This window comes from Oryctolagus cuniculus, chromosome 18 (assembly GCF_964237555.1).
Source record: "Oryctolagus cuniculus chromosome 18, mOryCun1.1, whole genome shotgun sequence".
Lineage (NCBI taxonomy): Eukaryota > Metazoa > Chordata > Mammalia > Lagomorpha > Leporidae > Oryctolagus > Oryctolagus cuniculus.
The window spans coordinates 9,700,764-9,723,289 of record NC_091449.1 but is presented as its reverse complement, the minus strand read 5'-3'; the positions used below and the strand labels follow the sequence as shown (position 1 = coordinate 9,723,289).

Here is a 22,526-nt window from a genome sequence, read left to right as displayed (position 1 = left end):
TTGTGATGCCTCCAGCTTTGTTTTTGTTGTACAAGATTGCTTTAGTTATTCGAGGTCTCCTGTGCCCCCATATGAATTTCTTTTTTTCCATATGAATTTCAGCATCATTTTTTCCAGATATGAGAAGATTGCCTTTGGTATTTTGATTGGTTTCGCATTGAATCTATACATTGCAGTATAAATTCTAAGAAAGGAGTGCAAACACACTACTCTTCACACATTAGGAGTAGAATATTCTTCAGAAAGTTGAGACTATGCACTTAGGTTTAGCGATAACAAGTATTCTTGTTCTCTGAAGAAAGCATCTCAAACAAATTTTTCATTCATAGACACCAACATGTCCTCATGCAGTAGACAAGTAAGTAGAATGTGAGCATTTGATGTCCACTGTCTCCATATCATGTATAACTATACTCTGAAATTCAAAGGATGCCTGAAGTCCAGTCCCTGGAAGAACCACAATTGGATCTGAAATATAGAAGATTTGAACATTTGTCCACTTGTCTCTCAGAGCTGTTAATCATCATATTCTTCAACAGACTCCATTTTTTATAATTTCAGAATATAATCTTTGTATTTATCAGAGGATGTCAAATTAACCTAGTTAAAATATCTGTAACATCAACAACATCATTGAGATAATGTTACCAAGTGATGTGACTTATAGCTTTATCCTAATATGTCAGATTTGTATTGGTGTCATGGCAAAATCATTGCTCTTCATGATATATACATACACCTTCATAATCGAACCTCATCTGAAGAAACCTATAGATTGGATTTTCATGCACCTGACAGTGGTCAATATGTCAACCATTATGATCCCTTCAATATTAGAGGTCATGTCATCTTTTGGAGTCAAAGATTTCTTTGGTTGTCAAACATTACTGTACGTATCCAGAGTTATTCGGGCCGGCGCCGCGGCTCACTAGGCTAATCCTCCGCCTAGCGGCGCCGGCACACCGGGTTCTAGTCCCGGTCGGGGCGCCGGATTCTGTCCCGGTTGCCCCTCTTCCAGGCCAGCCCTCTGCTGTGGCCCGGGAGTGCAGTGGAGGATGGCCCAGGTGCTTGGGCCCTGCACCCCATGGGAGACCAGGAAAAGCACCTGGCTCCTGGCTCCTGCCATCGGATCAGCGCGGTGCGCCGGCCGCAGCGCGCCGGCCGCGGCGGCCATTGGAGGGTGAACCAACGGCAAAAGGAAGACCTTTCTCTCTGTCTCTCTCTCTCACTGTCCACTCTGCCTGTCAAAAAAAAAAAAAAAAAAACAAAACAAAAAAAACAAAACAGAGTTATTCGAGGTCTTTCCATATGTACTACCTGTCTCCTAAGTGTATTTCAGGCCATCACTGTCAGTCCCAGTCATTCTAAATGGGCGTGGCTGAAATCTAAACTCTCCAAGTGGATATTCCTATCTTTACTCTTTTTTTGGGTCATCAACATGGTGATCTTCATCCACATCATTGAAAGAGTAAGAGCCAAGTTGAATTTCACTGTGGTCAGTCGGGATATGTTAATGCATATTGTCAATCCAGGAACCTTAGAGACCATGAATCAAGGTCATTTATAAGTATCCTGGTGACTCATGAAGTAGTGTTCCTGGCACTGATGATCTGGTCCAGCCTCTACATGGTGTGGATCCTCTACAGACAACCTCAGCCTCTCTTCCAAGATGTCTCCAGAAAACAAAGCCACCCACACAATCCTTTGGATGATATTTTGCTTTGTGTTCTTTTATTTGTCAAACAACTGTTTGACCCTTTACGGATTCTATGCATCTGTAAAAACACAAGGTTAGAGGGTATTGGTGGAATTTTAGCATCATGCTTCCCGATATTTTACCCCTTTTTTCTGATGAAACATAAAAAAATTATTCTCAAATTGACTTCCTTCCTTTCAAATATGAGAATGACCTTTTGTCCACGAGCTTTCAGTGGCTGATCTGACATCATCTTCAACAGAGGAGTCTCCTTCAAGATTTATATGAGGAGAAGAAGCCACAGGGCCCTGGGGGCACTGGAAATGGGGCTAGTTTGAGTGGAACTATACAGCCCATTTCAAAACATTCAGGTTTTGGAATGTTAATGTGAGTCAAAATGTATTAATCTTCACATAGATTACACAGTGAAGTAACATTTTGGGTTAAATGAATTTATTGTGTATCATTAAGCTAATTTTATCTGTTTGATTTTTTCCTTTTGAATGGAGTTACTAGAAAATCAAAATCATATTTGGACCTACCTTTTATTACTGTTAAACTGTGCTGTTCATAAAGACTTCCCTTATCTATTCAATATATAATACCTACTTTGTATATTTCAGGAACTCACGTAGAGGTTGAATGTGCCCCTGTGGTCCTAAGTAAAATGAAGTAAAGAGAACACTAAAGAATGTCTTTGATGCAGGAAATATTGTTGTGTCTGTGAAACGTGCTGTGAAAATAGAGGTGATTAAGGGGAAGGGAAGCTGTGGGAGATTCAATCCTGAATATTGAGTACAATGCAGGGGCACCTCCCAGCATCTGTGTAAATCCATCCATAATGATCCCCCTCCCTTCTAATGCTGATGTATTTATTATTTGGATCCAATCGATTGGGATATCAGGGAGAAGTATCTCTACATTTAAATACTCATCAGCAAGGGGCCTGATTCTTTCTCATAGCTCCATGGTGCATTGGTTTGCAGTATATTTACTTTGCAAAATCTTTCAACCAGCTTCAGTTTTTTCTCAGTTTCGTCTTGCACATCTTAAATTCTCTGTCCTACTTACCTCATTGTTCAGTTCCAGTCCCCAGGGACAGCACCCTCATGAACCTTTGCCTGAATCTTTGTTCCCAAGGCTAAGAAATTCCACCTCGCCTGTCCAAAGACTCCAATCTTTCAGGAGCTCCCAATTCCCCTCTTTTCAGTTTTCTGTTGATCATACACATTATCTAATGCCAGAAGGAGGCTCTTCCCATGCAGAAACTCAGTTTTCTCCATGAGGTTTTAAAATTTGTTCTTTATCTGGCCAGCGCCACGGCTCACTAGGCTAATCCTCCACCTGTGGCACTGGTATCCCAGGTTGTAGTCCTGGTTGGGACACCGGATTTTGTCCCCGTTGCTCCTCTTCCCGTCCAGCTCTCTGCTGTGGCCCAGGTAGGCAGTGGAGGATGGCCCAGGTGCTTGGGCCCTGCACCCACAATGGAGACCAGGAGGAAGCACTTGGCTCCTGGCTTCGGATCAGTGCAGTGCGCCGGCTGTAGCAGCCATTTGGGGGGGGGGTGAACCAATGGAAGGAAGACCTTTCTCGCTGTCTGTCTCTCTCTAACTCTGCCTTTCAAAAAAATTTGTTCTTTATCCTAATGTGTCAGTCATGGTGACATCTGGAAATACACCTCAGAGACCTTCAACTTAGACCCTGCTTCATTACTTCATGGCTGTCTTTCCTCCCCTAGTTGCCTAGTGTTGTTCCTCATGAGCAGGCACGTGTGCCCCATGGACAGCTCTCCTTCTCCTCCTCTGCCCTCCTTCCTATCATGGTTTCATCTTCTTGATCAATGGAGTTTTAAATTTTATCCTTGAATTTCCAAATTCAATTCAAGTCTTATGATTGGCTATCCTCTCCTTCAAAATATTTTCTAAGATCTATTTATTTATTTGAAAGTCAGCTAAAGAGGAGAGGCAGAGGCAGAGACAGAGAATGATCTTCCCTCTATTGGTTCACTCCCTAGTGGTGCAATTGTCAAGGCTGGGCCAGGCTGAAGCCAGAAGGTTCATCCAGATATCCCATGTGGGTGCAGGGGCTCAAGGACATTGGTCAGCTGCTTTCCCAGGTACATTAGCAGTGAGCTGGATCATAAACAAAGCAGCACAAATTCCAACAGTTAAGGATATAGTTGCTGGCTTCACAGACAGCAGCCTTACTAGCTGTGCCACAGCGCCGACCCCCCCAACAAATTTTCTAACATTCTAGACATTATTATTATTATTATTATTTTAAGCTTTTAGACATTTTTTATTATTTTATTATTTTTTAAAGATTTATTTATTTATTGGAAGGAGTTACAGAGAAAGAGGGAGAGAGGGAGAGAGAGAGAGGTCCTCCATCCAATGATTCACTCCCCAGTTGGCTGCAATAGCCGGAGCTACGCTGATTGAAAGCCAGGAGCCAGGAGCTTCTTCCAGGCCTCCCACGTGGGTGCAGGGGCCCAAGGACTTGGGCAATTTTCTACTGATTTTCCAGGCCATAGCAGAGAGCTGGATAGGAAGTAGAGCAGCCAGGTGTTGAACTAGCGGCCATACGGGATGCCGGCACTTCAGACCAGGGTGTGAACCTGCTGCACCACAGCACTGGCACCTAGACATTATTTTTTAAAGCAGCATAGTACTTGGCATTTTCTCTTGTTCCATGAATGCTCACTGTGGCCACACCCAGGCCCCAGCACCCAGATCCAGACCAGCACAGCTGCCCTCACCCCTCCCCGGCTGTGCCCCGTGGTGTCTACTCTGGACCAACGACCCCACCACCATGCCTATCAGATCTCCCGCTCACGCCCATTGGTCCCAGGTGTCGCTACTGAGTGGCCCCTAAATTCGCAGAGGAAATCATGCAGTTGCTGTGGCTCTGTCCTGTGTCTCCAGTGTCTGCTGAGAGCGCGGAGGACTGTCCTGCTCAGGCTGCTGGCTGCTCAGGTGAAATCGCCACTTCCGGGTCAGCTGATGCTCCCGCCCCTGAGCCTCTCAGGAGGCTCCACCCAGAGGACGCAGAGCAGTGACGTCAATGATGGACCCGTGTGTTGCCGCTGCTGGCGCCCAGGCGAGGCAGTGTGGAAGGCCTTTTTGTCTAGGTCTTTGCTGAGACCACCTCTGCCCTTGGTGAAAACCCCAATTCACAGATATTTTCAGCACAGAGCTAATTCATAGGAAATCCCTGGGGGAGGGTAACCTCACTGAAATTTCCTGCATGCGTGCCCTGCACATGCACGGGTTCTCACCAGGCTGCCATTTTGACAGAAGCTGGTGGACTTGGAGGCTGAGAGAGCAGACACTGATTTTCTCAGGTTTGTGGGGCTGGCGTCTGGGATGAGGCCGGGCCATGGAAGCACTCTTCCCCTGGCTGCTGGCTGCCATCTTGTCGCTGTGCCCTCCAGGGGGGAACAGGGGGAGCTCTGATCTCCTCTTCGTGAGGAACAGAACTCTGATAGGGCCATTCTCCTTTCTACCGATGTCATTGATGGCCTTCAAAGAAAGCTTTTCAAGTCCTTTATCGTGGTTCACTGAATGTTTCCTGTTTCTGGTTCTGGAAGCATTTTTGCAATATTCAGGTGATTCTGTCTTTAAGTGTTTTATAACTTGTAGAAGAATAAATCATTAATTTTGGAGATATTTTTAACAGTAGTATTGATTTCTTTAATGGTTATTTAACTCTTGTTTTTTTTTTTCAGTTTGTTTTATGTTTTAATTTTTCTTTTTTGAGGATCAGAAAGACACACAGATAGACAGACCATCAAATACTGCTACCTGCTGGTTCCCTCCCCCTAAATGCACACAGCACCCAGTTACTGGACCTGGGTGAAGGTGGATCCAGGAATCAGGCCAGGTCTCCTACGTGGGTGGCAGAAACCCATTTACTTGAGTCATCAGCTGCTCCCTCAAAGCATGTGCATCAGGCTGAATCCATAATGGGAAGCCCCAGAGCTGGGGTTTGGACTTAGACCCTGGATGCAGGATGTCTGCATGCCAAGTGACATCTTCACTGTCATGCCACACACCCACCCCTGTCAGTTTTTATTAGGTACAAATTTTTTTTTTTTTTTTTTTTTTTTTTTTTTTTTTTTTTTTTTTTTTTGATAGGCAGAGTGGACAGTGAGAGAGAGAGACAGAGAGAGAAAGGTCTTCCTTTTGCCGTTGGTTCACCCTCCAATGGCCGCCGCTGCAGCCGGCGCACCGCGCTGATCCGATGGCAGGAGCCAGGAGCCAGGTGCTTTTCCTGGTCTCCCATGGGGTGCAGGGCCCAAGCACCTGGGCCATCCTCCACTGCACTCCCTGGCCATAGCAGAGAGCTGGCCTGGAAGAGGGGCAACCGGGACAGAATCCGGCGCCCCAACCGGGACTAGAAACAAATTTTGTTTTTGATGTTTTGTATTTAGCAAGTGGGAGCATCACCTCAACCCTTCCATGGCAGCTGGCTGTCATATACCACACACGTGTGAATTGAAAGAACTCTGGGTGACTGTGTGAATATGGGAGTCATTAAACTTCATGAGCATTGAGTGTGTTTCACAGAAGATGCATCCAGGAAGTTCCATGAGTCTCATGACAAAACAGTGAAAGATTGCAATCTAGGCAAAAATCGGATCCGTACCAAACTGCTGCTCTTTTAATGTCAGCACACAATACAAGTTTTGCCGGAACAACATTACTGGATATAAGGATTTCTTTAAACTTTTAAAAACTTGGTCATTAATATGAAGAGAACAGATGTTATGCATTCCATACTTCCAACCACACTTCCAACACTCCCTGGCTCCATCCACCCAGTACCCATTCCTTCCTCCCTGTACTTCATTAGGTTTTGCAGAAACAGTTTTAATCCACTCTGTAGTCACAGACTCATTTCACCATTAATCATAATACTCAGTAAGCAGTAAGTAGGAAGACTTGGCTGGCCTGTGGCTTAGCAGGTAAGTGGCAGCCTGCAGCATCCATTCGATCCTGACTGCTCCACTTCCAATAAAGTTTCCTGCTAATGGGCCTGGGAAGAACAGCCTGGGGCCCTACAACCACGTGGGGAACCCAGAGGAAGCTTGTGGTTCCTTGCTTTGGCCCTTTGCCCAGTTTTCTACTTGGCTGTTTGTCTTTTCATTCTCTTTGATGTGTTTTGAAGGAAAGATGTGAGATTTATTTATTTATTTATTTATTTGACAGAGTTAGACATTGAGAGAGAGAGAGAGACAGAGAGAGAGAGACAGAGAGAAAGGACTTCCTTCCATTGGTTCACCCCCCAAATAGCTGCTACAGCTGGCACATTGTGCCGATCCGAAGCCAGGAGCCAGGTGCTTCTTCCTGGTCTCCCATGTGGCTGCAGGGCCCAAGGACTTGGGCCATCCTCCACTGTCCTCCTGGCCACAGCAGAGAGCTGGACTGGAAGAGGAGCAACCAGGACTAGAACCCAGAGCCCATATGGGATGCCGGTGCCACAGGCAGTGGATGAACCAAGTGAGCCATGGCACCGGCCCCATGCATTTTTCATGATGGAATATTTTCCAGTAAGTGGTTACCACAAAGTACTTTGGTTTTGAACACGAGTAATTGGTATTTTTATGTTTGCTTACTCTTTACTGATGACTCATTATGACTGCATAAGATAATTTCCTGTTGAATTAGACCCTGGAAGTTCGCTGATACGTCCCTGCTTGCTGTATGGCTGCATTTACCCCGTGGTTCATGCTGTGTCTGAGAAGGAAAGATGGGTATAACGCAGAGGCTCTTTGTGTTCTGTTCTTAGCAGTTAGGTGGAGGATGTGAATTGACTTGCTTAAATTTTTTGCATCTGAACTGACATTTTGTCTGCTGGGCTGATTTTGATAATTACTAAAACATCTTGGTTAGAATCTCTCACTGCAATGTTTGAGTTCCTGCATCTTCCTGTTATTTTATATGTATTTAGATTATAGATAATGATTCTATGTTTATTTGTATGTACTCATTTAAAGCTTAAATATGCCGACATGGCCTTTTATATACCCAGTTATTGTCCTCCCTAAGTTTGACTTGTCTGATCTGACTGAAGGGGCACCTGCTCTCTCTCTCGGTAGTTTACACAGAGTGGGCATCTTCTATTGAAAACAATTTTGCATTTTTATATATTTTTATTTGGACACATATGGGGCTGGAAGTCTGGTTTGCCTGGTCTTCATGTGGTCACTCCTGCTCTCTTTCTGTTGCCATTTGTGGGATACATCTTTCCCATCCTCTTCCTTTTGACCTGTGCATGTTTTGTATTTAAAATACAAGTCTGTTAGTGCACACCTGGCATAGTGTGCTTTTTAGTCTCTCCCTTTTGTTTATTTTATTTACTGCATTTTCTTTAACAAATTGTTCAGTTTTATTGAAGTATAAATAAAGTGAAAACATATATATTTAACGTGTACAATGTGATGCTTTGGTATCCTTAGGCATTGTGAAATGACTATCACGATCAAGCAGATTAACACATCCATCACCTTTTTTTTGGTGGTGAAAACATTCAGCACCTACTTTGTTAGCAAACTCCAAGAGTGCACAAAAGTGCTGTTAGCAGTCATCACTGTGCTTTACATCATATTCCCAAACATTCTTCATCCTGTGACTGAAAGATTGTATCCTTTCACTAACATCATCCCAATTCCTTATCCACCCCTCAGCTCCTGGGAACCACCTTCCTCCTCTGCTTCTGTTAACATTTTTCTGATTCCACATAAAGGTGAGGCCATACAATATTTGTCTTTCTCTGTTGGCTAATTTCTCATAGCTTAATGTCTTTTTGGTTCATTTGTGTTGTCATAAATGGCAGGCTCTCTTTTTAACAAATCATTCCATTTTATTTTTCATTGACATACAGTAATTGCACGTATTTATGGAATACAGTGTGATAGTTCCATACAGTTAAGTAATATGTCATGATCAAATCAGGGTATTTAACACTTCCATCTCCCTAAACATCTACCATTTCTTTGTGATAGGAACCCTTAAACTTCTGTCTCCCTGCTACTTATAAATATATGGAGTAAGTTGCTGCCAGATCTCCTTTCAAAAGACTGAATAATGTTCCATCGCATCACACCACATTTTCTTTATCCACTCACCCACAGTTAGATTGAGGCTGTTTGCAGATCTCGGCTATGATGAGGAATGCTGCAGTGAACACGGTGTGTGGATATCTCTGAGGGACACTCTGCTCATTGTGGTGGAATCCACACCTAGAAGTGGTGTTCCTGGATCATATGGCATTTCTATTTTTAATGTTTCAAGGGATTTCTACATGGTTTTCCTTAATGTCTGTACCAGTTTATCTTCCTTCCCACCAATGCTGTGTGAGGGCTCCCATTTCTCTACACTCTGGCTAATTCTTGTCATCTCTTACCTTTGTAATATTAGCCATCCTGATGGTGTGATGTGCTATCTTTTTTTTTAACTTTTATTTAATGAATATAAATTTCCAAAGTACAGAATATTGATTACAATGGCTTCTCCCCCATAAAGTGCCTCCAACCCACAACCCTCCCCTTATCCACTCCCTCTCCCCCTCCATTCACATCAAGATTAATTTTTCATTCTCTTTATTTACAGAAGATCAGTTTAGCATACATTAAGTAAAGATTTCAACAGTTTGCTCCCACACAGAAACATAAAGTGAAAAATACTGTTTGAGTACTAGTTATAGCATTAAATCTCAATGTACAGCACACTAAGGACAAAGATCCTACATGAGGAGTAAGTGCACAGTGACTCCTGTTGTTGACTTAACAAATTAACACTCTTGTTTATGGCATCAGTAATCACCCTAGGCTCTTGTCATGAGCTGCCAAGGCTATGGAAGCCCCTTGAGTTCACTGACTCTGATCATTTTTAGACAAGGCCATGGTCAAAGTGGAAGTTCTCTCCTCCCTTCAGAGAAAGGTACCTCCTTCTTTGATGACCCATTCTTTCCACTGGGATCTCACTCACGGAGATCTTTCATTTAGGTTTTTTTCCCCCAGAGTGTCTTGGCTTTCCATGCCTAAAATACTCTCATGGGCATTTCAGCCGGATCTGCATGCCTTAAGGGCTGATTATGAGGCCAGAATGCTATTAGGACATTTGCCATTCTATGGGTCTGCTGTGTATCTCACTTCCCATGTTGGATCATTCTCTCCCTTTTTGATTCTATCAGCTAGTATTTGCAGACACTATTCTTGTTTATGTGATCCCTTTGGTTCTTAGTCCTATCATTACGATCAATTGTGAACAGAAGTTGGTCACTGGGACTAGTGAAATGGCATTGGTACATGCCACCTCGATGGGATTGAATTCGAATCCCCTGGTATGTTTCTAACTCTACTGTTTGAGGTAAGTCAGCTTGAGCATGTCCCGAATTGCACATCTCTTCCCTCTCTTATTCCCACTCTTATATTTAACAGCAAACACTTTTCAGTTAAGTTTCAGCACTTAAGAAGAATTGTGTATTGATTACAGTATTCAATCAAAAGTATTAAGTAGAACAAACAAACAAAAATACTAAGAGGGATAACATATTAAGCTGCTCATAAACAGTCAGGGTGAGGGCTGATCAAGTAACCATTTCTCATAGTGTTCATTTCACTTTAACAGGTTTCCTTTTTGGTGCTCAGTTAGTTGTCACCTATCAAGGAGAACAAGTGGTATTTGTCCCTTTGGGATTGGCTTATTTCACTGAACATAATGTTTTCCAAATTCCTAACAGGGATCACTTTTCAGTTAAAATTTAAACACCTAAGAATAATTGTGTGTTAATTACAGAGTCCAACCAATGGTACTAAAACAAAAAAAAAATACTAAAATGGATAAAGTATTACATTGTACATCAACCGTCAGGACAAGAGCTGATCAAGTCACTGTTTCTCATAGTGTCCATTTCACTTCAACAAGTTTCCCCTTTGGTGCTCAGTTAGTTGTCGCCGATCAGGGAGAACATATGATATTTGTCCCTTTGGGACTGGCTTAGTTCTCTCAGCATGATGTTTTCCAAATTCCTCCATCTTGTTGCAAATGACTGGGTTTTGTTGTTTTTGACTGCTGTATAGTATTCTATAGAGTACATGTCCCATAATTTCTTTATCCAGTCTACTGTTGATGGGCATTTGGGTTGGTTCCAGGTCTTAGCTATTGTGAATTGAGCTGCAATAAACATTAATGTGCAGACAGCTTTTTTGTTTGCCAATTTAATTTCCTTTGGGTAAATTCCAAGGAGTGGGATGGCTGGGTTGAATGGTAGGGTTATATTCAGGTTTCTGAGGAATCTCCAGACTGACTTCCATAGTGGCTTTACCAGTTTGCATTCCCACCAACAGTGGGTTAGTGTCCCTTTTTCCCCACATCCTCGCCAGCATCTGTTGTTGGTAGATTTCTGTATGTGAGCCATTCTAACTGGGGTGAGGTGGAACCTCATTGTGGTTTTGATTTGCATTTCCCTGATTGCTAGTTATCTTGAACATTTTTTCATGTGTCTGTTGGCCATTTGGATTTCCTCTTTTGAAAAATGGCTGTTGAGGTCCTTGGCCCATCTCTTAAGTGGGTTGTTTGTTTTGATGTTGTGGAGTTTCTTGATTTCTTTGTAGATTCTGGTGATCAACCCTTTATCAGTTGCATAGTTTGCAAATATATTTTCCCATTCTGTCGGTTGTCTCTTCACTTTCCTGACTGTTTCATTTGCAGTACAGAAACTTCTCAATTTGATGCAATCCCAATAGTTAATTTTGGCTTTGACTGCCTGTGCTTATGGGGTGTTTTCCAAGAAGTCATTGCCGGTACCTATATCTTGCAGGGTTTTTCCAATGCTCTCTAATAATTTGATGGTGTTGGGTCATAGATTTAAGTCTTTAATCCATGTTGAGTGGATTTTTGTGTAAGGTTAAAGGTAGGGGTCTTGAATCATGCTTCTGCACGTGGAAATCCAATTTTCCCAGCACCATTTATTGAATAGACTGTCCTTACTCCAGGGATTGGTTTTGGACCTTTGATCAAATATGAGTTGGCTGTAGATGTTTGGATTGATTTCTGGTGTTTCAATTCTGTTCCATTGGTCTATCCATCTGTTTCTGTACCAGTACCATGCTGTTTTGATTACAATTGCCCTGTAGTATGTCCTGAAATCTGGTATTGTGATGCCTCCAGCTTCGTTTTTGTTGTACAAGATTGCTTTAGCTATTCGAGGTCTCCTGTGTCTCCATATAAATTTCAGCATCATTTTTTCTAGATCTGAGAAGAAGGTCTTCGGTATCTTGATTGGTATTGCATTGAATCTATAAATTGCTTTTGGGAGAATGGACATTTTGATGATATTGATTCTTCCAATCCATGAGCATGGAAGATTTTTCCATTTCTTGGTATCCTCTTCTAGTTCTTTCTTTAAGGTTTTGTAATTTTCATCATAGAGATCTTTAACATCCTTGGTTAAGTTTATTCCAAGGTATTTGATTGTTTTTGTAGCTATTGTGAATGGGATTGATCTTAGAAGTTCTTCCTCAGCCATGGCATTGTCTGTGTATACAAAGGCTGTTGATTTTTGTGCATTGATTTTATACCCTGCTACTTTGCCAAAATCTTCTATGAGTTCCAATAGTCTCTTAGTAGAGTTCTTTGGGTCCCCTAAATAAAGAATTATATCATCTGCAAAGAGGGATAGTTTGAGTTCTTCCTTCTTAATTTGTATCCCTTTAATTTCTTTTTCTTGCCTAGTAGCTCTGGCTAAAATTGTGAGAACTATATTGAATAGCAGTGGTGAGAGTGGTCATCCCTGTCTGGTACCAGATCTCAGTGGAAATGCTTCCAACTTTTCCCCATTCAATAGGATGTTGGCTGTGGGTTTTTCATAGATTGCTTTGATTGTATTGAGGAATGTTCCTTCCAAACCCAGTTTGCTTAGAGTTTTCATCATGAACGGGTGTTGTATTTTATCAAATGCTTTCTCGGCATCTATTGAGATAATCATATGGTTTTTCTTCTGCAGTCTGTTAATGTGGTGTATCACATTGATTGTCTTGCACACATTAAACCATCCCTGCATACCAGGGATAAATCCCACTTGGTCTGGGTGGATGATCTTTCTGATGTGTTGTTGCATTCTATTGGCGAGAATTTTATTGAGGATTTTTGCGTCTATGTTCATCAGGAATATTGGTCTGTAATTCTCTTTCAATGCTGCATCTTTTTCCGGCTTAGGAATTAAGGTGATGCTGGCTTCATAGAAAGAATTTGGGAGGATTCCCTCTTTTTCAATTGTTCTGAATAGTTTGAGAAGAATTGGAGTTAGTTCTTCTTTAAATGTCTGGTAGAATTCAGCAGTGAATCCATCTGGTCCTGAGCTTTTCTTTGTTGGGAGGGCCTTTATTACTGTTTCACTTTCTGTCTCAGTTATGGGTCTGTTTAGGTTTTCTTTGTCTTCCTGGTTCAATTTAGGTAGGTTGCATGTGTCCAGGAATCTATCCATTTCTGATAGTTTTCCCTGTTTGCTGGCATACAAGTCCTTGTAGTAATTTCTGATGATTCTTTTTATTTCTGTGGTGTCTGTTGTTACGTTTCCTTTTTCATCTCTGATTTTATTGATTTGGGTCTTTTCTCTTCTTTTTTTAGTTAGTTGGGCCAATGGGTGTCAATTTTGTTTATTTTTTCAAAAAACCAGCTCCTCGTTTGGCTGATTTTTTGTAATGTTTTTTTGGATTCAATCCTGTTGATTTCTTCTCTGATTTTAATTATTTCTCTTCTCCTACTAGATTTGGGTCTGGTTTGCTGCAGTTTTTCTAGATCCTTGAGATCCATTGAAAGCTCATCTATTTGGTGCCTTTCCAATTTCTTGATGTAGGCACCTATTGATATAAACTTTCCTCTTAACACTGCTTTTGCTGCATCCCATAAGTTTTGGTATGTTGTGCTGTTATCCTCATTTACTTCCAGAAAGTTTTTGATTTCTCTTTTAATTTCTTCTATGACCCATTGTTCATTCAGGAGCATGTTTTTCAATCTCCATGTGTTTGCGTATGCTCTAGGGATTCCTGAGTTGCTAATTTCCAACTTCATTCCTTTATGGTCTGAGAAGCTGCATGGTATGATTCTAATTCTTTTGAATTTGCTGAGACTTGCTTTATGGCCTAATATGTGGTCAATCCTAGAGAAGGTTCCATGTACTGCTGAGAAGAATGTAAAATCTTTAGCTGTAGGATTTAAAGTTCTGTAGATATCTGTTAGATCCCTTTGGGCTATAGTGTCGTTTAAATCTACCATATCCTTGTTGATCTTCTGTCCTGTTGATCTGTCTATTTCTGAGAGTGGAGTATTGAAGTCCCCCAGTACTATTGTATTGGGGTCTAAGTCTCCCTTTAAGTCCCTTAACAAATCTTTTAGATAAACTGGTGCCCTGTAGTTAGGTGCATATACATTGATAATTGTTATATCTTCTTGTTGTATTGATCCCTTAATCATTATGTAGTGCCCCTCTTTGTCTCTCTTAACAGTTTTTGTGGTAAAGTTTATGTTGTCCGATATTAAGATGGGTACGCCCGCTCTTTTTTCATTTCTGTTGGCATGGTATATCTTTTTCCAGCCTTTCACTTTCAGTCTGTATGGATCTTTGTTGGAAAGATGGGTTTCTTGTAAGCAGCAAATAGATGGTTTTGTTCCTTAACCCAATCAGCCAATCTGTGTCTTTTAACTGGACAGTTCAGGCCATTAACGTTCAATGTGACTAATGATAAGTGGTAACTTTGCCCTGCCATTTGCCAAAGATAAGTTCTAATATATGCTTTGAATTCCCTGTGATCTTTTGCTGTGAGGTTTCATTCCTTTACCTTCTTTCATATTGATGACCGTGTTTCTGTGTTTCTGTGTGTAACACATCTTTAAGCATCTTTTGCAGGGCTGGACGAGTGGTGACAAATTCTTTCAATTTCTGTTTGCTATGAGAGGTCTTTATTTCACCTTGATTCACAAATGATAGCTTTGCAGGATATAATATTCTGGGATGGCAGTTTTTCTCTCTTAGTACCTGGGCTATATCTCGCCATTCCCTCCTAGCTTGTAGGGTTTCTGATGAGAAGTCAGCTGTGAGTCTGATTGGAGATCCTCTGAGAGTAATCTGACATTTCTCTCTTGCACATTTTAGAATCTTTTCTTTATGTTTCACTGTGGAGAGTTTAATTACAACGTGTCGTGGTGAGCATCTCTTTTGGTCATGCTTATTAGGGGTTCTGTGAGATTCCTGTACTAGGATTTCTCTTTCCTTCTCCAAACCTGGGAAATTTTTTGCTAATATCTCCCTAAAAAGGGCTTCTAATCCTTTCTCCCTCTCCATGCTTTCAGGAACTCCTAGAACCCGAATGTTGGGTTTTTTAATAGTATCCTGCAGATTCCTGACAATATGTTTTAGATTTCTAATTTCCTCTTCTTTTCTTTAGTCTGACTGTATCCTTTCCTGTTCTCTGTATTTGAAGTCTGATATTCTCTCTTCTGCTTCACCCATTCTGTTTGTAAGGCTCTCTATTGTGTTTTTCATTTGATCTATTGAATTCTTCACTTCAGTCACTATCCCAGTTTCCTGTTGTACTAGTTGTTTCGCTTCATTTTGATTCCTCCTTAATATTTCATTTTCATGAGAGAGATTTTCTATCTTGTCCATTAAGGATTTCTGTAGTTCAAGAATTTGTTTTTGAGTACTTCTTAATGTTCTTATCAATTTTTTGAGATCTGCTTCTTGAATTTCTTCTATCTCATCATCTTCATAATCTTGAATTGGGGTGTCTTTTTCATTTGGGGGCATCATAGTGACTTCCTTGTTTTTATTACCTCGGTTTTTGCGTTTGTTATTTGTCATATTGCAGATATTTGGTTTCTTCATTGTGGTGCTTTTTCTTGTTATACTATGACTCTAGATTAAGTGGAATGTCTGTTTTTGATGGAGCCTTAGAGGCTTGAGATGTGTGTGGCCTGAGAGCTCTGTTTGGTGTGCCAAAGGTGACACTCCCAGGTTAGGTGTGGTAGATCTCTCTCTCTCTCTCTCTCTCTCTCTCTCTCTCTCTCTTTGATTCAAAAGGGAAGTAATTCCGCACAGCTGAACGAAGTTGGAGGTAGTTAGCAGGCAAATGATATACCCACAGGAGCCAGAGATCGGAAGCTCTTTCCCAAGGACCACACAGGGAATCTGTTCTGCCCTCAGGGTGGGCTTAGATTCTCCTTCAGTCTCCCACTGGGTTGCCAAAGTTACAGAATTGTAGTGTCTCTGGAGAGTACTTACGTGAATTCGTGAGTTCTCTCCCCCACCGTCTCTTTTTTCACAGTCTCAGTTCAGTAGCACCACAAATTTACTAGGTCCTAATCTCCTGTTAATTCACCCCGCCCAGAGTCAGGTTTTTCTGCTAGGCTCAGGGCCGGTGCAGACCTGAGGTCGCTCTGCTTATGACGTATGTCCAAGATGGCGCCTGCTCTTTGTTTTGCTCGCCCTTGAGAGGTGAGTGGAGAGAAACCCGTGTCCGTACCAGTCACCTTTTTTTTTCTCTCTCTCTCTCTCTCTTCCAGTTAGCCTGGTGAACTTTTCCCCCCCGGGGGTCGTTCCCTCTAGTCTCCTCTCTCCGCTTGCCTGCCGGTGTCTTGGGCTATTGAGGTTCAGCTCACCTTGCATTCCAGCGCTGGTGTGTTGAGTCTGCCGCTGGTGTCCCGAACTGTGGGCTCCCACGCTCTCCCCGCAGGTCCACTGTGAATCACGCGTTCCGGAAGAGTTTCTTCTGCTGTTTCCTCCCCTACTCTTCCTTGAATCTGCAGTATCTCCACTTTTATTAAACTGTCTCTCCCTGGACTATCAGTGTGCTCCCTTCCTATTCCACCATCTTGCCTCCTCCCCGTGATGTGCTATCTTAAGAAGTTTCAATTGGCTTTTCCCTGATGATCAATGAAGTTGAGCATCTTTTCATACATCATTCACTTGTACATCTTCATTAGAAAAATGTCCTTCAGTTCTTCAGTTCTTCCATCCACTGGTTCACTCCCTAAATGGCTGCAACAGCTGGAGCTGGGCTGGTCTGGAGAGGAGCTTCATTGAAGCCTCCCACATAGGTACAGGGGCCCAAGGACTTGGACTGTCTTCCACTGCTGCCTCCCACAGGCACGTTAGCAGGGAGCTGGATTGGAAGTGGATCAGCTGGGACTCAAACCGGTGCCCCCAAGGGCTGCTGACCTTGCAGGCCTTGGCTTCACTGGGTACACCACAATGCCAGCCTCCCCTCCCCTTTTTATTTAAGTGACTGTCTTTCATATCATAAAAATAATTCCTCAGGTAAATGTCAGGAAGTTTTTCCTCCTTATAACTTTAGAGTGTCAGATCTTCCCTTTGTGTTGAATCTATGTTGGGTTGACATTGAATATGGTTCTGTAAGGGTGAAATATTCTTTTGCGTGTAATTGTGCAGTCTTCCCAGTAACAGTGTTTGAAGACCATGCTTTCTGTCCACTGTGTATGCTCGGTGTAAACAAGATCACCCATCTCTATTTACTTACAGTATTTATCTACTTACAGTTGGTTACTAAAGTGTTTTTAGTTTTCTTCGGTTGTGTTGTATTTATCTGATTATCCCTGATATGTTTAGTTTTGTGTTGGTGCATTTGAAGGTACCAATACTTTTTCCTTGACTTTATAGATATCTCTCTCTTTCTCTTTTTTTTTAAAGATTTATCTATTATTTTGAGAGGTTGAGTTACAGAGAGAGGAAGAGACAGAGAGAAAGGTCTTCCATCTGCTAGTTCACTCCCCAAATAGCCACAATGGCTGGAACTGTGCTGATCCAAAGCCAGGAGCCAGGAGCTTCTTCCAGGTCTCCCATGTGGGTGCAGGGGTCCAAACACTTGGGCCATCTTCCACTGCTTTCCCAGGCCCTAGAGAGAGGTTGGTCAGAAGTGGAGCAGGCAGACATGAACCAGTGCCCATATGGGATGCCAGCCCTGCAGGTGGATGCTTAACCTACCACACCACAGCGCTAGCCCCTTGATACACATTTGAAATGACTACTACTGGTTTACAGTAAGATTCACAGTTCATAGCCCTGTAACTTAGGTGAGCCTAGATCTTGCTGAGTCCTTGGGTGGACCACACTGCTTCCATAATATTGGTAAAGCCCAGCACTGGGAAACGTGTCTGACTTAACTCTGCAGTTGAATCTGCATTTGATGGACCTATTACCATGGGCATGGAAGGGTGTGACTCCTGCTGAGTCCTGGATGGGCAGGGTGTATTCTGGACCCCAGGCGAGAGAACTGAGTCACAGGCTTTCTGTATGGTGTACAGGCCGAACTGAGGTCTGCAGGCCTGCCTCCCAGGGCACACAGACACAGCCTACTGCTGGTTCCTTCTGTGAGCCGGAAAGGCTGGAGCCGAGACCCAATGGGCTTCAGGATCTGTGGTTTCCCCGAGGTCCTCAGGTCTGCTCTCGGCAGCACTGGCATTGGTGACTTCCTCCAGTGTCCTGGGCATCCAGGGCTGCTCCCTGACTGCAGCTCAGAGTGCCTGGGACCAAGGTGCATGACTGATTCAGGGCCACTGCTGAGAATGAGGCCAGTGTGTCTGTATCAGAAGGGACAATGCGGTGTGACTCCTCCTGGCTGCCTTGGTGAATGGTCTTAGTAGTAGCACGAGCATTAAACAACAAACAAACCCCAACTGAGTCTCCACGGGGCTGAGTCTGTGTCTGCACTGGGGACCCCAGTCAGGGAACCTGAGAGCTGGTTGGAGCCTTGCCTTTCCAGAATGCTTCTCTTGGTCTTGGGGGCTCCCCTGAGGTGCTCAGCCTCCTAGCTAGACCTTAGAGCTTCTGTAAAGACACTTTTTGTCTGTGTGTGGCTGAGAAATCATTGCTGGTGGAAGACAGGTGGGGACCTCTTCCTCTGCCGCCCAGCTGCATTCCTTCTAGTTGGTTCTTACTTATGGTAATTTATGGTGTGGATAGATTCATGTTTGTGCCATTTTTTCCTGCTGTGTCTTTAGCTTTTTCCTTCTTTTCTTTTTTCCATACTTACTCCTTCTCCCTAATGTTTTTGTTCTATCTTCCTCATTTTTCCTGTCCCAATAGTATCTTGGTTATTTTGGCAATCCAAACACCCTGACTGTACATCTAGACAACTTGCCATCTTTTGTTGTCTTTCTCATGATTGCAGATGACTTGTCCATGTGTATTTCTATTCCCGTCTTATTTTATTGACTGCCAGATGGAGTACGTGTGAGTCGAGAAAGCTTTCCAGTGGTACTGTACACATTGTAGTCTGTTTCGCTTTTCTCCACTAGTCATGGACAGAGGACTGATACCATTCATCCAATCATGAGCTGTGCAGCACTGAGGCTGGTCCTGTTCAGATGTGAGCCTGGGATGTTCAGCCTGGGCAGAAAGAGAGCTGAACCACATAGACCCCTAAGGGGATTTTGGGAATTCATCTGGATGACACAATAATGATAAACTGTGTTTTGCTAAGGGAAGAGATTCAGAGACATGGGAGGGTGGAGCTGAAGAATGAGCTGTGGTTCAAAGGAAGAGGGGGAGCAGTCCCTCCTGGTGACAACACCATCCCAGGGCTGGAGGACAGATCTGACATCGCTTCTCACATATGAAAGGTGAGGTGCATGTGAAAAATTGAATTATCCTCAGGTGCCAGTCATATCAGATATCACAACTTCAAACAATGCCAGCTAATAAAAACAGTTATAACATTGCTAGAGGGACAAATGAGATAATGAAGGAATGATGTCTGATATTGAAGGAATGATGTTGGAGACATAATTTGAGTGCTTTTTGCTTTTGCTAGATCCTGAGAATGTCATTGCTGTAGGGGAGATGGATACCAGTGGAGTTGTGGTGAAGGTGGGGAAGACAGGTTTCCAGGTTCAGAATACTTAGATGGAGTTGGGCAGCATAAAAGAGACAACCTCAGAATTCCCCAGAAATCTACATAGCAAAAAGGGATTGCAGTTTTGATGATGGAAATAACTGGATGAAAGAAGTACACTATCTCCAAATCCGGTATATAGAGATGAGGTATCAACAGTTTGAATTTGAACATCAACCTTAATCACTGCCATATCACTCCTAGTCTGATAATACTTGTCTACCTTCTATTCTGCTTCATAATAGGCTGAGAACAAATTCTCAGACCAAATGTGGATTTTAGATGTGCTGTAGTCAGGAATATGCATGGACTCATTGTTAGGCTGGGTTTATCAGGTTTATCAACCATGGTGAGAGTGCCACTTGGGTCTTTTTTTTTTTTTTTTGGCAGGTAAAGTGGACAGTGAGAGAGAGAGACAGAGAGAAAGGTCTTCCTTTGCCATTGGTTCACCCTCCAATGGCTGCCGTGGCCAGCGCACCGCGCTGATCCAATGGCAGGAGCCAGGTACTTATCCTGGTCTCCCATGGGGTGCAGGGCCCAAGCACTTGGGCCATCCTCCACTGCACTCCCTGGCCACAGCAGAGAGCTGGTCTGGAAGAGGGACAAGCGGGACAGAATCCGGCGCCCCGACCGGGACTAGAACCCGGTGTGCTGGCGCCGCAAGGCAGAGGATCAGACTATTGAGCCACGGCGCCGGCCGCCACTTGGGTCTTGAAAATTCCTGGATGTGTGGGTTGTCCTGCACACTGTGGGATGCTGCAGCACCCTCGGACTCTACCTACTCCATGCCAGTTGCTCGGCCCCAAGTGATGTGATCAAGGTTGTTCCTGAATAATACTACTACACCCATGGAGAGGTGTGGGTAGCAGGGTAGGGGGATGGGAGAGGCAAAAAGACCACACTTGGTGAACTCTTTGTTAGAAGTGGGCTGTAATTGCTAATCATCTTGGGAGAACTGTGAAATGGCCAAAACTGGAAAAAGGACTTGGTATGTACTAGCTCTTCTTTATGTTATGTGACTATAATGTTCTCAGAAAGGCCAGGTAATGGAAACATGGGTTTAGAGAGAAAATGCCAGCCAATGAGCTAAAGAAAACAATGCGATTAAAGGAAACCACATCTAGGTGTCTTTCATATGTCCTGAATACGTCCTGGGAAGTGCACGAAGTAAATGGTGCTAGTGTTTCAGTTTCTCCTGGTCTCCTGGTTCATGCTCCTGTTTCTGTACTCTTAGGTTCTGACAGTCCCTGGAATGCAGCCTCTGGATGTCCCATATCTGGGCCTGACACACAGAAGATATGAACATTTAAACATGTTCCCCTCCTACTGAACTATCCATCATTATATTCTCCCACAGCTGCCTTTGATTTTAATCTCACAATGTGATTCTTTTATGTTTTATCAGAGTCCTGGATTATCCAATTAAAGCACCTAAAAACATCGGTCAGTGAGATAATGTTGCCAAGTGACTTGATTTTTGGATTTTTCCTCATATCTCAAATTTGTATTGGTGTCTTTGGGAACTCATTGCTCTTTGTGTTATATACATATGCCTTCCTGATCCGGCCACATCTGAAGAAGCCCATAGATGTGATTTTCTTACACCTGTCATTGGTCAATATCTTGACCATCACATTCAGGCTGGTGCCAGATATTGCATCATCCTTTGGAGTAAGACGTTTCTTGGATAGTGTTGGTTGTAAAACAGTGTTGTACACATACAGAGTTACCCGGGGTCTCTCCATTTGTACCACCTCACTCCTGAGTGTATTTCAAGCTGTCACTATGAGTCCCAGTCATTCTAAGTTTGCATGGCTTAAATCTAAACTGTCCAAGTGGATTTTGCCCTGTCTCCTGTGTTTTTGGATCATCAACCTGCTGATCTACATCCACAGCATCCGAGCCACTGAAGCCAGCGGTAATGTCACTGCTGTTGGTTCTGGGTATGCTCATGCGTACTGTCAAACTCAGCCACTGAATCGCCACTATTCAGCAGCACTCTTGAGTGTCATGGTGCTTCGTGATCTCCTGTTTGTGGTGCTCATGATCTGTGCCAGCCTCTGCATGGTGACTCACCTCTGCAGGCACCTCAGGAATGCCCAGCACATCCACAGCCCCAGGCTCTCCTCCCAGACACCTCCAGAAAACAGAGCCACACACAGGATCCTCATCCTGGTCTTGTGCTTTGTGTTTTTTTATTGTGCAAACAACTTCATTACCTTCTATTTATTGTATAGAACTGAGAAACGTCCAGAACTGGAGAAGATTACTGGAATTGTGGCTTCATGCTACCCAGCCCTCTGTCCTTATGTGCTGATGAAAAATAACAAAATGATCTCCAATTTACTCCTTGCCATTCAGAGAGTTCCCTTTGCTTAAGGCATCCGTGACTGCTGTGGTGTGCACACTTCATTGACAACAGAGGAGTCTTCACAGGACTTAGATGTGTAAACCAGCCAGGCAGCCCCACAGCACTTGAGGTGTGGGTGCTCTGAGCTGAGCTGTGCTGTAATGAAAATACCCCATGCTGTGAGGTCTACTGAGAATAAAGGCACACAAACACCAGATTCATGATCTGCACAGGATTACATGTTTGAATCATTACACTGCGTACTTTGCTTATATAATGGCTATATTATTCTAACTAATTCTATCTGCTGATCTTTCGTCTTACAGAAATGCAAGTAGTACAAAATCTAGCACTGCATTGGGAGTTCCTGTTGTGTTTCCATCAACCTGTGCTGCTTTGAAGAAATTCATTTCTCCACTCAAGACCTTACATATTCTTGGCACTATACTGGGGTGGGTTATACATCAGTGACCAAAGGGACAAAACACAGTAACTAAGGATAGTTATATGTGAAGTTCATAGGGACTGGCATTGTGGCACATAGGGTTAAACCACTGCCTCTGATG

The 22,526-nt window shown here is 43.1% G+C and overlaps 1 protein-coding gene and 1 pseudogene across 1 annotated transcript; both read left to right on the top strand.

Moving 5' to 3' along the window:
* On the top strand, positions 642-1,938 carry ORYCUNV1R-PS1627 (vomeronasal 1 receptor oryCunV1R-ps1627 pseudogene; annotated as a pseudogene).
* On the top strand, positions 21,066-21,989 carry ORYCUNV1R1672 (vomeronasal 1 receptor oryCunV1R1672). Its single transcript, NM_001167361.1, is given in 1 exon segment — positions 21,066-21,989. A coding segment is annotated over 1 exon segment (924 nt).
* Positions 21,990-22,526: the final 537 nt, after the last annotated feature.